A 13,764-nucleotide genomic window follows, 5' to 3' on the forward strand; every position below is an offset into this window, starting at 1 on the left:
CCATTGGGCCGAGCATTCGATATCCTCTCTGATGTCTTCTTCAGGGCTTCCGAGGTCTCAGTCTCCCGAGCTTCCAGATGGTATTGCACTGATCACTATTCACTTCACTACTATAATATCAATGAATAGTGGTCAGTGCAGTAGTGTCTGGGGGCTTGGGAGAGTTCCGAAAAAGAATTCCGAAAGATCGACCAAAAGTCAAAAGAGTGTTTCTATAACATCCCGGCCAAACCTACTGACTGCAGCCCTAATAAACTGAGTTGTTTGTATATATATATATATATATATATACACTTCTCAACAATTGAAGTGGATATTATGAAAATGTGTATTTTATTTTTTGTTCATAAGGTCAAATAGAAAAATGGAATGGAATATAAATAAAGATTTATTTTTACTTCGTATTTTCATACAGATGAACCGAAAGAAAGAAATTCTTAAAAAAAAATAGAAAATAAATTAGAAAAATAGAATTAGAAAAATAGAAAACCTAAAATTTCTATTAGTGCTCAATTTCTAATATCCCGAAAAGAAAAATTAATAGTGTGTGGGTCCACCTCTGTGTCGCCTTAGTGCTCTAACTCTATTTGGAAGACCTCTTATTAAATTATTGATGAACTGTTGTGGTATACGTTCCCAAATCGCGCGTAATGTATTGGCCAACTGATCTAAGGTTTGGGGCGGTTGAAGGAGCCTGTTTTGTTGCCTAGACATTTCGGCCCAAACATGTTCAATGCAATTCATATCAGGTGAACACGGTGGCCACTTCATTCTTGTAATGCCATGAGCTTCTATACACTCGTTGACAATTCTCGCACGGCGAGGGCGAGCATTATCATCAATCAGAACAAATTGTTCGCCTATTGCACCAAAAAATGGAACAACTATTGGTACTATGACTCTGTCTCGATATCGTGTAGCAGTCATTGTCTCATTAATTAAGACGACTAAGTCCGTGCGACCGTCAAAACATATGCCTCTCCACAGGCAAACCGATCCATCTCCAAAAAGAGTGGTTGGGACTCTCAGATTTTCATTGTAACGTTGTCCTCTTTCCGTCCACACCAATATTCGGCCAACATTTGTATACAAACGAAATCTAGACTCGTCAGTAAAGAGACAATTCCTCCAATTTTCGAAATTCCACTGATAGTGCTCCATCGCCCAGCGATATCTGCATGCACGCTGCTCCCTAGTTAGTCGTGGATGAGTAGCGCGCCGTCTAACCCTTAAATTGGATGCATGTAACCGTCTTCTAACAGTTTGAGTGGAAATAGCTCGTTCAGTAGCATGCCTGAAGATACTGTTAATTCTGGAAGCCGTGAATGTTGGGTTTCTTCTTGCCGTCAGAACTACAAAACGGTCTTGCCGACAAGTTGTAGATCGTTCTCTTCTTCCTCCATGCCGGTATGTTGCAGATCCAGTTGCTACATACCGATTCCATGCACGACTTATCACACTTTGCGACACATTTAGCCCCATAGCAACCTCTTGTTGAGTTATACCTTGTTGGATCCAACGAGCTATTTGCTCGAGCTGCACTAGTTCTAAACGTCTTTGCGGCATAATGTTTTTGTGATAAATAGATTTCTTGACTTATTGACAACTGGTAAAGCCAATACAAGCACTTTTATACGAATGATATATTCATGTTTGGAACAACATGTCTCTTTTTGTACGAGATAAGGGCCGATAAGAATAGGAAGAAAAAAACCACATGCAAAAAATATTGGCAATAAAGATAGCATATAGAGTATAGTATAGGCAATTATTTTAAAAATAGTTTTATATGTTAATTTTAGAAATTTTAAAATTATCCACTTCAATTGTTGAGTAGTGTATATATATATATATATATATATATATATATATATATATATATATATATATATATATATATATATATATACAATAAGTAAGTTCAAAAAAATAAATCTTTTGGTCACGAGGATATCGGTCAAAGGAGAAATAATAAAAGGAAATCAAAGTTCCATTCCTATATTTGAAGACGTTTCGCTTATTTAATTTACAAGCTTCATCAGTTCAATGAATGGTGAGTTAAGAAAGCTAAGGTGTAAAACAAACACACCATTCTCTTAGTATCCGTGGTAACAATATTAAAGTTGTAATGTTAGCTTAAATGTTCATATGTAGTCGAATTCATGTATAACCATAAGAAAAAGATTACTTTATAGGTGAAAAAAAAATGGATAAAAACTACTGCGAAGAACTAGAAAAACCCGTCACATTGTACGTAAAAAAACATATTACAGTAAAGTGTAGAAATAAAAACAAAAGATTTGTAAAAAAACACACTGGCACAGAGCTGTTTTATAACAAAGTTAACGTTTACAAAACGTCTTATACTTCACTTTAGGGCGCATCTCAAATTCAAAAGTTCCAGCCGGAAAACCAAGTCAAGTTACCGGTATTTTCGTTGAAGTTCGTTGGCTCTTATTGAATATTGTTTGACGGTCGTACTCCTTTATATATATATATATATATATATATATATATATATATATATATATATATATATATATATGGTCACCTAAGAACAAAAGTTTATTTGCTACAAAATTTATCATAGTGGTATCATAGTAGTGTCATAGTGGTGTTACATTTAATGTTTCGTCTTGTAATACATTGTACATAAAAGTGACCACTGAACTACTTTTCATTACTGTGTTTCGGGCCGTGAGTTGAATTTCCTATAAAATTGTGTAGTTAGGCTGCTGTATGACACCATAAACTACATAAACATTTCATTGAATGTACGAACGAATACGACTAACGACTCACCGGTTTTTTATCCCTCCTGTAAGATTTGGAAAATGACACTTACCAGGTTTTTGAAATTTAAAAATTTTGGTATGGCAATATAATATGAGCACGTTTATGAATAACTAGGATTTTATTCTGTTTTACTTACACCACCAGGTGGATCTGCAATTCCTTTTATGACTGCACCTAATAAACCTCCAGCGAAAGCACCGATATCAGAACCACCTCCTCCGTCTCCACCTCCCTAAAAGTATTAATAATAGAAAGTATTGTCAAATAGACCAGATTAATTAAGCTTACTCCGAAAAATCCTTTTAGTAATTCGGTTAATCCAGAAAAGTCGTAGCTACCGTCATCGTTTTGCTAAAAAATATTTTTACTTGTATTAGATCTATATGATATGTAAAGAAAAAACTTACTGTACTTAAACTGCCTATAAGACCAACGATTGCGTCCAGATCAATACCTCCATCAGGCTAAAAAAAAACCAAGCGATTAATTTAGAATGTGTTTAAAAAATATTTAAAGTAGATAGAGCTAAACAAATTTTACAGTTCAATTTAAATTTAGCAGAGTGTTTAGCTTAGCAAAAATTTAAGCTGAAACTTAGCCTATAAAACACTCCATAACGTATTAAATAAATGTTTAATACATTACAATAATATAAATAAAAATGATTTAAACTGTTACATATTCAATGTTTTTAAATCAAATACAGTAGCAAAAGAACCGTAAAACAAATGAGCGAAAAAGAGTACAACACATTAATCAAGAACCTGTTTTCTTATAATAAGAGTCTCCCGTTTTATACCGCTTCGCGGCTTTGGGAGTATACCAGGTTAGTCTGCTATATCTAGGGCCTACGGTATACAAGGAAGGTAACATGGCCAGTGCTACGCTTCAACCGCCTATTATTACAACTGGTTTTACCCAAGGTACTCATTTTATTCAGGCTGAGTCGACCTGGGGCCTATAGACATTTTTTAAAAATGTCTAGTTGTTCTTGCCGGCATTAGGATTCGAACTCCGGACCACCGGTATGCAAGGCAAGCATACCGCTTGCGCTTGCCTACCGCTTGCGCTACGCAGCCTTGCGCTACCTGTTTTCTTATATTATAATAAAGGTAGAAGGTGTTGGCATAGCTCGCAACAAATCAAAAAAATATAATAAAATATGTGTATAAAATGGAAAGCAATATATACGTATTTCGGACTATTGGTCGACTTCAGTACAGTGCAGCCAAGTTAGAAAAGGATCATGTTAACTTGGAAATCGATCATTACAGGAGCAATGCAACCCATTTGTGGCAATAAGGTTGGAAGACTCTGGGTTTTCTAGAGCAACGACTAAGACATCCACGGAGGAAGCTAAGCTACTAAAGGAAATGAATGCCAAACGTTTAGAACGTTTCAAATAACAATAAAAAGGTTAATGCGAGTTAACAGTAAAATAAAGGTAGAAGGTATTGGCATAGCTTGCAACAAACGAAAAAAATATAATAAAATATATGTATAAGATGGAAAGCAATCGTATACCTTCTACGTTTTTTTTTCTTATTAATTTGCATTAACCTTTTTCTTATTGTTTGAAACGTTCTAAACGTTTGGCATTCCTTACCTTAAGTAGCTTAGCTTCCTCCGTGGATGTATTAGTTGTTGCTCTGGAAACCTCAGAGTCTTCCAATATTATTGCCACAAATTGGTCGCATTGCTCCTGTAGTGATCCATTCCTAAGTTAACATGCTCATTTTCTATTTTGGCTGCATATTTTATTATATTTTTTTTATTTGTTGCGAGCTATGCTGATACCTTCTACCTTTATTTTACTATTAAATCGCAATAATCGCTTTTTGTATACAAACTAATTTTTTCTAAATACAACCAAGAACAAATCGAACATACCATTGAGAACAATAGAAGTGTGAAAGTGTTGAGAAAAAGACTAAGAACGAGGACAAGGCAGATAATAAAGATTAAAGATTTAAATGGTCATCTTACAATCAACAGAGAGGACACCCTTAAATAGTTGAAGACTTACACAAATTGTTGTATACAAGCCAACACAAAGCAAATAGCAGAACACATTAAGTACCAGAAATATTGACAAGGAAAAAGTACATTGTGAACCAAGGATCAGAACTACTGCCAAAAAACACAATAGACGAAATAAAACTAGCCCTAAGATAAGCTAAGAATAATAAACCTCCAGGCGAAGATTGTGTAGTTACTATGCACTCAAAATTGAAGACACTTGCCTACTTAAGAAAATAAAAAACCTTGTTAGCATGTGCCTTTTGGATAGTAATATACCCGACAAATGGCACAATGCTGAGTTAATTCTATTGTACAAAAAAGAAGATCCCATGAATTAAAAAACTACAGACCTATAAGCCCTCTTAGTCACCTATAGAACTCTTTATAAGATTAATAACGAATCGTCTTGAGAAAAAGCTTGATTTCTACCAACCAATAGAGCAAGCGGGATTTCGTACCGGATTTTGAACAAATGATCACCTTCTTCTTCAGGTGCCATCTCCGCTACGGAGGTTGGCAATCATCATAACTATTTTAATTTTTGAGGCAGTACCTCTATATAGTTGTTTTGAGCTGCATCCAAATGATTCTCCCAGGTTCTTAAGCCATGAAATTCGTCTTCTTCCGATGCTTCTTCTGCCATCTATCTTTCCTTGCATTATGAGTCGCAGGATGCCATACTTCTCGCCCCGCATCACATGTCCGAGATACTGTAGCTTTCTTTCTTTAATTGTAAGTTCAACTTCCTTCTCTTTACGTATTCTTCTCAGTACTTCATTGTTCGTAACTCTATCTATAATGATCACCTACAGAGCAATTAAACGGCAATAGAAAAGACTATCGAATACCATCGACCACTCGTTAGGGCTTTTGTAGATTTCCATAAAGCCTTTGATACGGTAGAAATTGACAAAATCCTGAAAGCACTACAAACATGCCGCATTGGCTACCGATATACAAGGTTAATTTACAATACATACAAGAACGCAACTATGTCTTTAACGCTACATAAAATCACGGATCATATCCCAATCGGCAGAGGAGTTCGACAAGGAGATACCTTATTGTCTAAACTGTTAACCGCAGTACTAGAATATGCTTGTAAAAAACTTAACTGGGAAGAGAAAGGCCTGCACATTAACGGTAGAAGATTGACAAATTTGAAATTCGCAGACGACATAGTTTTGTTCTCGGACAACCGCAAGGATATATGTACAATGCTACATGAACTTCAGTTAGTGTGTGCCAGTGTGGGTCTTAAAATAAACATCTCCAAAACAAAATTCATGACAAACCTAGTACTTAGCGGAAATATCAATATGTGAGATAACGAAGTAGAGCTAGTGGAAAAATCTATATACCTTGGACACGAAATAAAGATCACAACAGACAACCAAACATACAAACTACGAAGAAGAATAAACCTAGCATGGGCAGCCTATGGAAAACTCAAAGACATCTTTAAAAGCGATATTTATATAACAAAGTTATATGTAGTTGTAGGTATATGTACAAGAATATTGGTGGAGGGTTCAAGACGTTTAAATGAGCTTACAACAATAGAGAAAATTGCAAAGAATAATTTATGAAAATTTCTTGTTTGTCTATTGGTGATTAGTTCCGTTTCTTTACCAACCCTACCCAGTATTTCTTTATTTATAATTCTATAAGTCCATGAGATTTTTAATACTTTGGGGTATAACCAGAGTTCGAAAGCCTCGATTCTTTTTAAATTACATTTTTCTAATGTCCAAGTCTCAGCTCCATACAACAATATTAAAAATATATAACATCTAATGGTACGTAGTCAGATTTTCAAAGCACAGATAGCACAGATAAAATAGTTTCGCCAAGTTGTTTCAAATTAAAGCAAAGTAAAAGTTATCAGCGCAGCGTCTTGACGAAATTCGGCGTGATTTTTTAATTATGAACAATTTAGTGCGAAAAATACGATTTTCTCGAATTTCCTTTTACTATTAAAAAGTTTTTTATTTATACTTAAAAATAAACATTTTATCTGCCTGAAAATAACCTTCAAAATGGCGTATTATATATTTTTTATATTAATGTATTGCTGCAAATACTGCAAAGTAATGTAAAATCGTTAACTGTTTACGACTTTTGCGAAAATAAACTTGACACAGTATTAGATACTTATGTTTTTACTTCATTTTAGTATGTTTATTAAGTAATTTTATGACATTTCAATACAATAATTTAATACAGACTCTAATATAAAGAGAGTTTGGCAATACTTATAACCAAATATGAATTTAAATACACGTTACCTTACTAAGACCTCCAAGAAGAGCCGATAAAATTCCTGTAACCATATTCATGTCTTCATCGTCTTCTTCACTGGATTCATCTGATTCCTGGGATTCTTTTTCAGCAAATTCAGGATCATCTTTCTCCGTTTCTTCTCTAGGATTGCGCGTAGTTTCGTTGACAGAACTTTCAACTTCGCTTATGTTGAAAGTTGCAGAAAGAGGGACTACTATTTTTTCAGTTGTCTCGATATGGGTCTATAAAATAAAAACATTTTATTGATTTTTTTATTGTAATAAATTTAACGAAATACATGTCATATAGCCTAATGAATATATAAGGAATAATATATGGCTTTAAAACCTCTTCCTTCTCATTCCTTGGGCCTCTGTCAGGGGCTCAAGGAATGAGAAGGAAAAGGTAGGCAATATTATTATCTTGCTGTCTTCATTGTCTGCAATTCTATGTCATATGGACGGCTTCATGTGGGGATTTTCTTACCAGAGTTCTAATTTGCTTTGTCCATCATGTTAAAGATCTTCCTCTTGGTCTTTGGTCTTCTATTACCAATAGTTTCATGGTCTCGTTTTTCTAGCTATGTATAGTTGAAAATAATTATATCAAAAAGTATAGTTTTAAACATCTAGTTGGCTTGAGTTAAATTTATTTACTTCTGTATATTTTTTTATGAAAGACTAAATTATTGAAAAAAGTAAATAAATAAATAATGGCTTAACAGATTACATAATATCCAAAAAATAGAAAATAATAATATATGAGGTCAGATTATATAAAGAAGAATGCGCGGACACACATAATTTTCTAGTAATAGGAGAAATAACAGTAAAGGTAATTAAAACAGAGAGCACAAGACAAAACAAAAGAAGATGGAACCTGAAAAACTTAAGAGTACAGGAACTAAGGGAACCGTATGAGACTACCCTAGAGAAAAATCTAACACAAAAAAAATATGGAGACTTATAAACAAATACGTTTCAAATTCAGCTGAAGAGATGCTAGGACAAAGGGAAATAAAAAGAAGGAAATAATGGTTCGACACAAAATATTAAATCAAAATAAAACAGCAAAGAGAAAAATTAAGTAGCAGACCAATGTCCAAAAACAAAAAAAAAGGTGTGGATGGAAGAGTTGTTAAAGGACCTAGAAGAATTGTTAAACGACAGCGATAAACTTTGGCTAACTGGATACCTAACAACTCAACAAAGAAAATGTAGACTAGTGTTTAAAATTCACAACAGAAGAAGCTAGCACAAGCTCAATGGCAATAGAAATAGGAGTGAGAAAAGGCGGTGCCCTTTCAACCACACTATTCAACATAGCAGTAGAAGGAACAGTCAAGGCCAGCGGAATTAAAGGAACTATAGCCCACTCTCCAACACAAATAGTAGCATATGCAGATGGCATAGTTGTTAGGGAAAGATACAAAGCAAGAATAAAAGATGCAGTAAAAATCCTGGCACATGAAGCACTAATTAGAGGTCTAGAAATTAACGAACGAAAAACAAAATATCTACTCTGTTCTAGAAGAAAAAATAACAAGACGACAGAGATAAGATAGAAAACTACACTTTTAAAAGAGTTCAACAATTTATATAGTTGAAAGTAATAGAGAATGGCAAAAATAACAGAAGTGAAGAAGAAACATGTAAGAAGAGCTAGCGACAGCGGATGGATAAAAAGAATAACCGAGTGGAGCCCCATAGGAAGGAGGAAAAGAGGACGACCCCGAAAATCCTGGAGGAACGAAGTAGACGACGCCATGAGTAAGAGAGGACTAAACGATGGAGAATGGAACAACAGAGAGAGATGGAAACGGTTGAGCGAGGGAAGGCAGTGAACACTGTAGAATCCCTAAATATATATATGAAGAAGAAACAGAGCAAATACTAACAGGCAACAAAACATACTGAAGATATCATAGGCTAATGAATGACAAGAACATATCCAGAAATACAAAACTGAAAATATTCAAAGTTGCAATCAGACCAGTAGTTACATACTCAGCTAAGACAATGTGCTTCACAGATAAAGATGAAGAAAAATAATGAATATTCGAAAGGACAATCTTCAGAAGAATTATGGGACCAATAAGAATGAAAAATTAAGAAATGAAAAGAAGAATAAACCAGAGATTGAGATGACTACGACATATAGAGAGAAGGAAAAACAGCCTACTGATTAAGAAGGTCACCAAATTCAAAAAAAGCATAAAGATCAAGGGGACGATCTAGATACCAGGTCATGAGAGATATTAAAATCCTAAAAGCGAAAAACTGGAGGGAACTATGCGTAGATTGAAATGAGTAGAAGAAAATTGTAATAAAGGTCAAGTTTGACAATGCACAAGAAGAATGCGGAGTGATTCACCGGAACAAGCAAATTTGCGAGCTCTAAGTAAGAGCGGCAAACATTAAATCAGGAATGAACGGCGTATATATAAATATATATATATATATATATATATATATATATATATATATATATACATATATATATATATATATATATATATATATATATATATGTATATATATATGTATATATATACATATATATATATATATATATATATATATATATATGTATATATATATATATATATATATATATATATATATATATATATATATATATATCATATATAGACTGAGGGGAAAAAAACAAAAAGAAACTTCTTGCCTTTTTTCTTTTTTACATGATGATCTGCTGATAATCAAAAATTCTTAGAGTGAGTTACAAAGAAACGTTTATCAATTATATAGAAAAATTCAATGAGGTGGCATTTGGCCTATTCCACTGCAACCTTTTCAGGTCTATAGTGGTCCTCTAACGTATGGTCCTAAAGTTTTGGGAAAAATTTCACCTGGTCTGATTGAGAAGCAAAATGCATTTAACAAAGAAGGCCATGGAATTGAAATGTCATCAGTTATTGACATTTAATAAACAAAACAGAATGTTTTGGTTTGTGCTCTGCAAAATGTCTTATAAAATTGATATTCGTCGAGGTGTTTATAATATGGTTGGGCGAGTATCGAAACGAGATATTGTTAATATTAATCGAGATCAAAACCGACAATTTATCGCACAATCAGAGAATGTGAAGAAGGGATACCATGTGTTGACTTGAGTAAAAGTGGCCGACCGCGGATTTTGAACCATAAGAGAGGCAAGACTGATTGAAGCAGCTAAGAACAAAATTGGGGTCTCACAGAGAAAACTGGCCAGAAGATTTCATGTTGGAAAGACTACAGTATACAGGACCCTATCGATAACAGTATTATCTACCGGAAAAGAAGGAAAGCTCCAAAATACACAGAGGATCAATTAGAAAGAATTCCGAGATGTTGCCGCGCGTTAACCCTTTCACTATTTTTTTACATCACCATGTACATTGAATTTTATTGCCTTATATAAAATTCAGAATTTTTATCTCCTAATCTACATTTGTACATCAGAAAGTACAAACTATTTTAAAGTTTTTAGGTTGGTAGTAAGTGCGATAAAGTTTGACAATAGACGTTAATTAACATTTAAAACGTGAGTGGCGTGTTGTGCAAACAGGTGCATTTTAGGTAATGTGATATATTTTACGTTTTCTTGTAAATCTACTAAAATTAGAAGTTTTATGATTTGCTATTGGTAAGTACATGTTTCAACGTTGGAGTTCCATAATAATTTATAATGCTTTATATAATACAAAGTCCACAGATGTAGTTTGAATTAGTATGTACATTACCATGGACAAACGCAGTTTGTGGACAATATATTATTAGACCATGTTTTTGCAAAAGTTATAAATTTTATTTCTATTTTGTATTAGTAGTGTCGGTATGGTGGAGACGCGAGACAATAAATTGTTGAGGGAGGGGCACCCCTAAAAATTGACTAAATTTAGTTTTCAAAAGTTTTAGTTTTTTTGTTTTATATGGATATTTACTAATGTTTGTCCTTCATACGTTTGTTTTTGTTTTTTAGATAATGGCAAACGCAAGAAAAAATTCAAAAAGAAAGCTAACCCAAGAAGAACTTCTTTATTATCTTGAGAACGATGATGTTTCAGATATTGAGTACCTGTCAGATGATGATGATGGTTGGGAGTCAGACGAAATATCTAGAGAACAAAGAAATAATGACATTCTAGATGTAACTATAGATAAAAATAATGGAAATGAAAATGAGCCTGAAAACAGCGACGTTGAAGATGTAGATTTGGCAGATGAAGACGAAAGGTTGGGGCTAATTGTAAATGGTGAAAATATGGTGGAAAATGACAAAGATGAGTTGAAAAGGAACCAAACAAATTTTGAGAAAGATGGGACAAAACAAGAAAAGAATATGTGCAGATTCCCAGGCCTGAAGCTATAAGACGATACAACAGTAACATGGCCGGCGTCGACAAGTTGGACTTCTTACTAAGTCTATACCGATCCTATGTCAGATCAAAGAAATGGACTGTGAGAATGATCACTCATGCCATTGATTTAGCCCTGGTAAATTCATGGCTTGAGTATCGCACTCAAGCTATTCTTTTGGAAGTAAACAAGAGGGAAATCCTTGATTTGTTAGCTTTTCGCCAAGAAGTGGCCGAAAATCTAATCTGCAGTAGACGTGCTCCTAAAAGAGGCAGGCCTTCAAAAAGCTTCGAGGATCCAGGTCCCTCCAAAAAGAAAAAAACTAAAATAAGGCCTCTAAAAGACCTTAGATTTGATGGACACCATCATCTTCCACAGTAAGATGATAAAAAGGAAGCCTCAAGATGCAAAAATGAGGGGTGTAAGAGCAGGACACATACATTTTGTCAAGCATGCAAAGTTTATTTATGTATTTTAAAGGAAAGGAATTGTTTTTCCACATTTCATACAAAGTAAATGTTATAATTTATATTACTTTTGACAATAATGATCTGATTTATAAGAGTTTCTAATAAAAAATTAACACTCAATGGTTTTTTTTACTTCCATGAACTTTTTTTGTCCATTGTGATGGACATCCTGTACTGGAAGGGTGGGGGTAGTTAAATTCTTTTTATGTAAAAAAAAATAATCTATAGTGCAACAATACTTTGTATACCAAAAATTAGAATTTTTTAATCACTCTAAAAGGAAGTCATAGTGAAAGGGTTAAGGCGAGTGCATTTCGTTAACAAGTTGATCGTGATGGACGATGAAAAATATTTTGCTTTCTCCAACTCTGAGATGAAGGGTAACGATGGGTTTTACACGAACGATTACGAAAATGTACCTGATGAAATAAAATTCAAAAGTAAGAAAAAATTTGAGGACAAAATTTTGGTATGGTGTGCAATTTCTGAGGCTGGCTTTATCTCACAGCCCTACATTGGTGTTGTTCGAGGCGAAGCCTTAAACGCAAATATTTATATTCAAAGATGTCTCTCTAAATTGCTTTAGTTTGTGAACACACATCATGCAAATGATCAAATAGTCTTTTGGCCAGATCTTGCTTCATGTCATTACGCGAGGATCACAAGGGACTGGTACGAAACTAACAACATTACCTTTGTACCGAAAGCAGACAATCCCCCCAACCTACCTCAGGCTCGTCCAATTGAAGAGTTCTGGGCAATATTAAGTCGGAAAGTCTATAATAACGGATGGGAAGCACAAAATCAGGAACAGTTAAGACGCCGCATATATACAAAAATTAGAGAAATTGACGCCGAAGTCGTCCAAAGGATGATGCAACGTGTCAGGAGAATTATTAGGCAAATCGAAAATAATAGTCCCTTGTCTGTCATTTGAATTTTGATTTATAATAAGGATAGGTAAGTTAAATTGTTGAATAATTTAATAAAAATATAAGATTATTGTGGTCAGAGTTATATGCTTTTGAAATTTTTCCCAAAACTTTAGGACCATACGTTAATCCTAGATTACATTTTTTAGCCTGACCCTTTTTAAAATGTAGCTCTTTTCCGATAGCTTTTCCTCGTCTAATAAAGAGAACCGCACATTTGACAGGCTGTCACACTGACACAAAATATGCTCAAACAAAGAATATTGATGTCGGCAACAGGAAATAAATTCCTGGTTCCTCCAATTAAGAAGAAAGACAAGAAAATGGTTAATACCAACTACAAGCATGTGTTATTACGTATAGAAAAGAAGGTATTAATAATATGTCGATTTTTGGTCTGAGACACACGTTGTCAGAGATTTAACCTAAGACCAAAGTTGTGAGAACTTACGGCATTACAGAATTTCAATTTTCTATCCGTTGTTAATTATTGGAGTTAAACAAAAATAGGTCTTACTCCGAGTAATTAAAATAACTTCTCAAATTAAACAGAATTTGAAAAGTGATTTAAAATAATATTAAAAAATATATATCAGAACATGATCAGAAGGTTTTTACGCTTAATAATTTTTCATATAATTTAGATTCATTTGATAATTATTTAAGAACCTTATTTTTAATTACAAACTATTGGTATTCTACTCAATTATCTTAACCTTTATGCTTTGTCATTGTTCCACATTTTTGGTTACACGTTCTCAATGTTTTAATGCTAATTGTGGAATAAAAATAAAATCATTAGTTCATATTCATTGATTTAACCATAATTTTATTGCGTCTGTTAATCTGTATTAAATCATTCTAGAAAAACTATGTTTACATTAATTAAATTTTCATTCTTAC

At 33.6% G+C, this 13,764-nt stretch overlaps 1 protein-coding gene across 1 annotated transcript in view; it reads right to left on the bottom strand.

Annotated features, from left to right (window-relative positions):
* The window catches only part of LOC140438927 (uncharacterized), a 54,998-nt gene that overhangs the window by 12,223 nt on the left and 29,011 nt on the right, over nucleotides 1-13,764 (bottom strand). The window contains exons 7-10 of the mRNA XM_072528562.1: nucleotides 7,107-7,343; nucleotides 3,204-3,260; nucleotides 3,085-3,147; nucleotides 2,933-3,028 (exon numbers count right to left, since the gene is read on the bottom strand). Of these exons, the coding sequence (XP_072384663.1) occupies nucleotides 2,933-3,028; nucleotides 3,085-3,147; nucleotides 3,204-3,260; nucleotides 7,107-7,343 (453 nt within the window). The remainder of the gene's footprint in view (nucleotides 1-2,932; nucleotides 3,029-3,084; nucleotides 3,148-3,203; nucleotides 3,261-7,106; nucleotides 7,344-13,764) is intronic.

This window comes from Diabrotica undecimpunctata, chromosome 4 (genome assembly GCF_040954645.1).
Source record: "Diabrotica undecimpunctata isolate CICGRU chromosome 4, icDiaUnde3, whole genome shotgun sequence".
Taxonomy (NCBI): domain Eukaryota; kingdom Metazoa; phylum Arthropoda; class Insecta; order Coleoptera; family Chrysomelidae; genus Diabrotica; species Diabrotica undecimpunctata.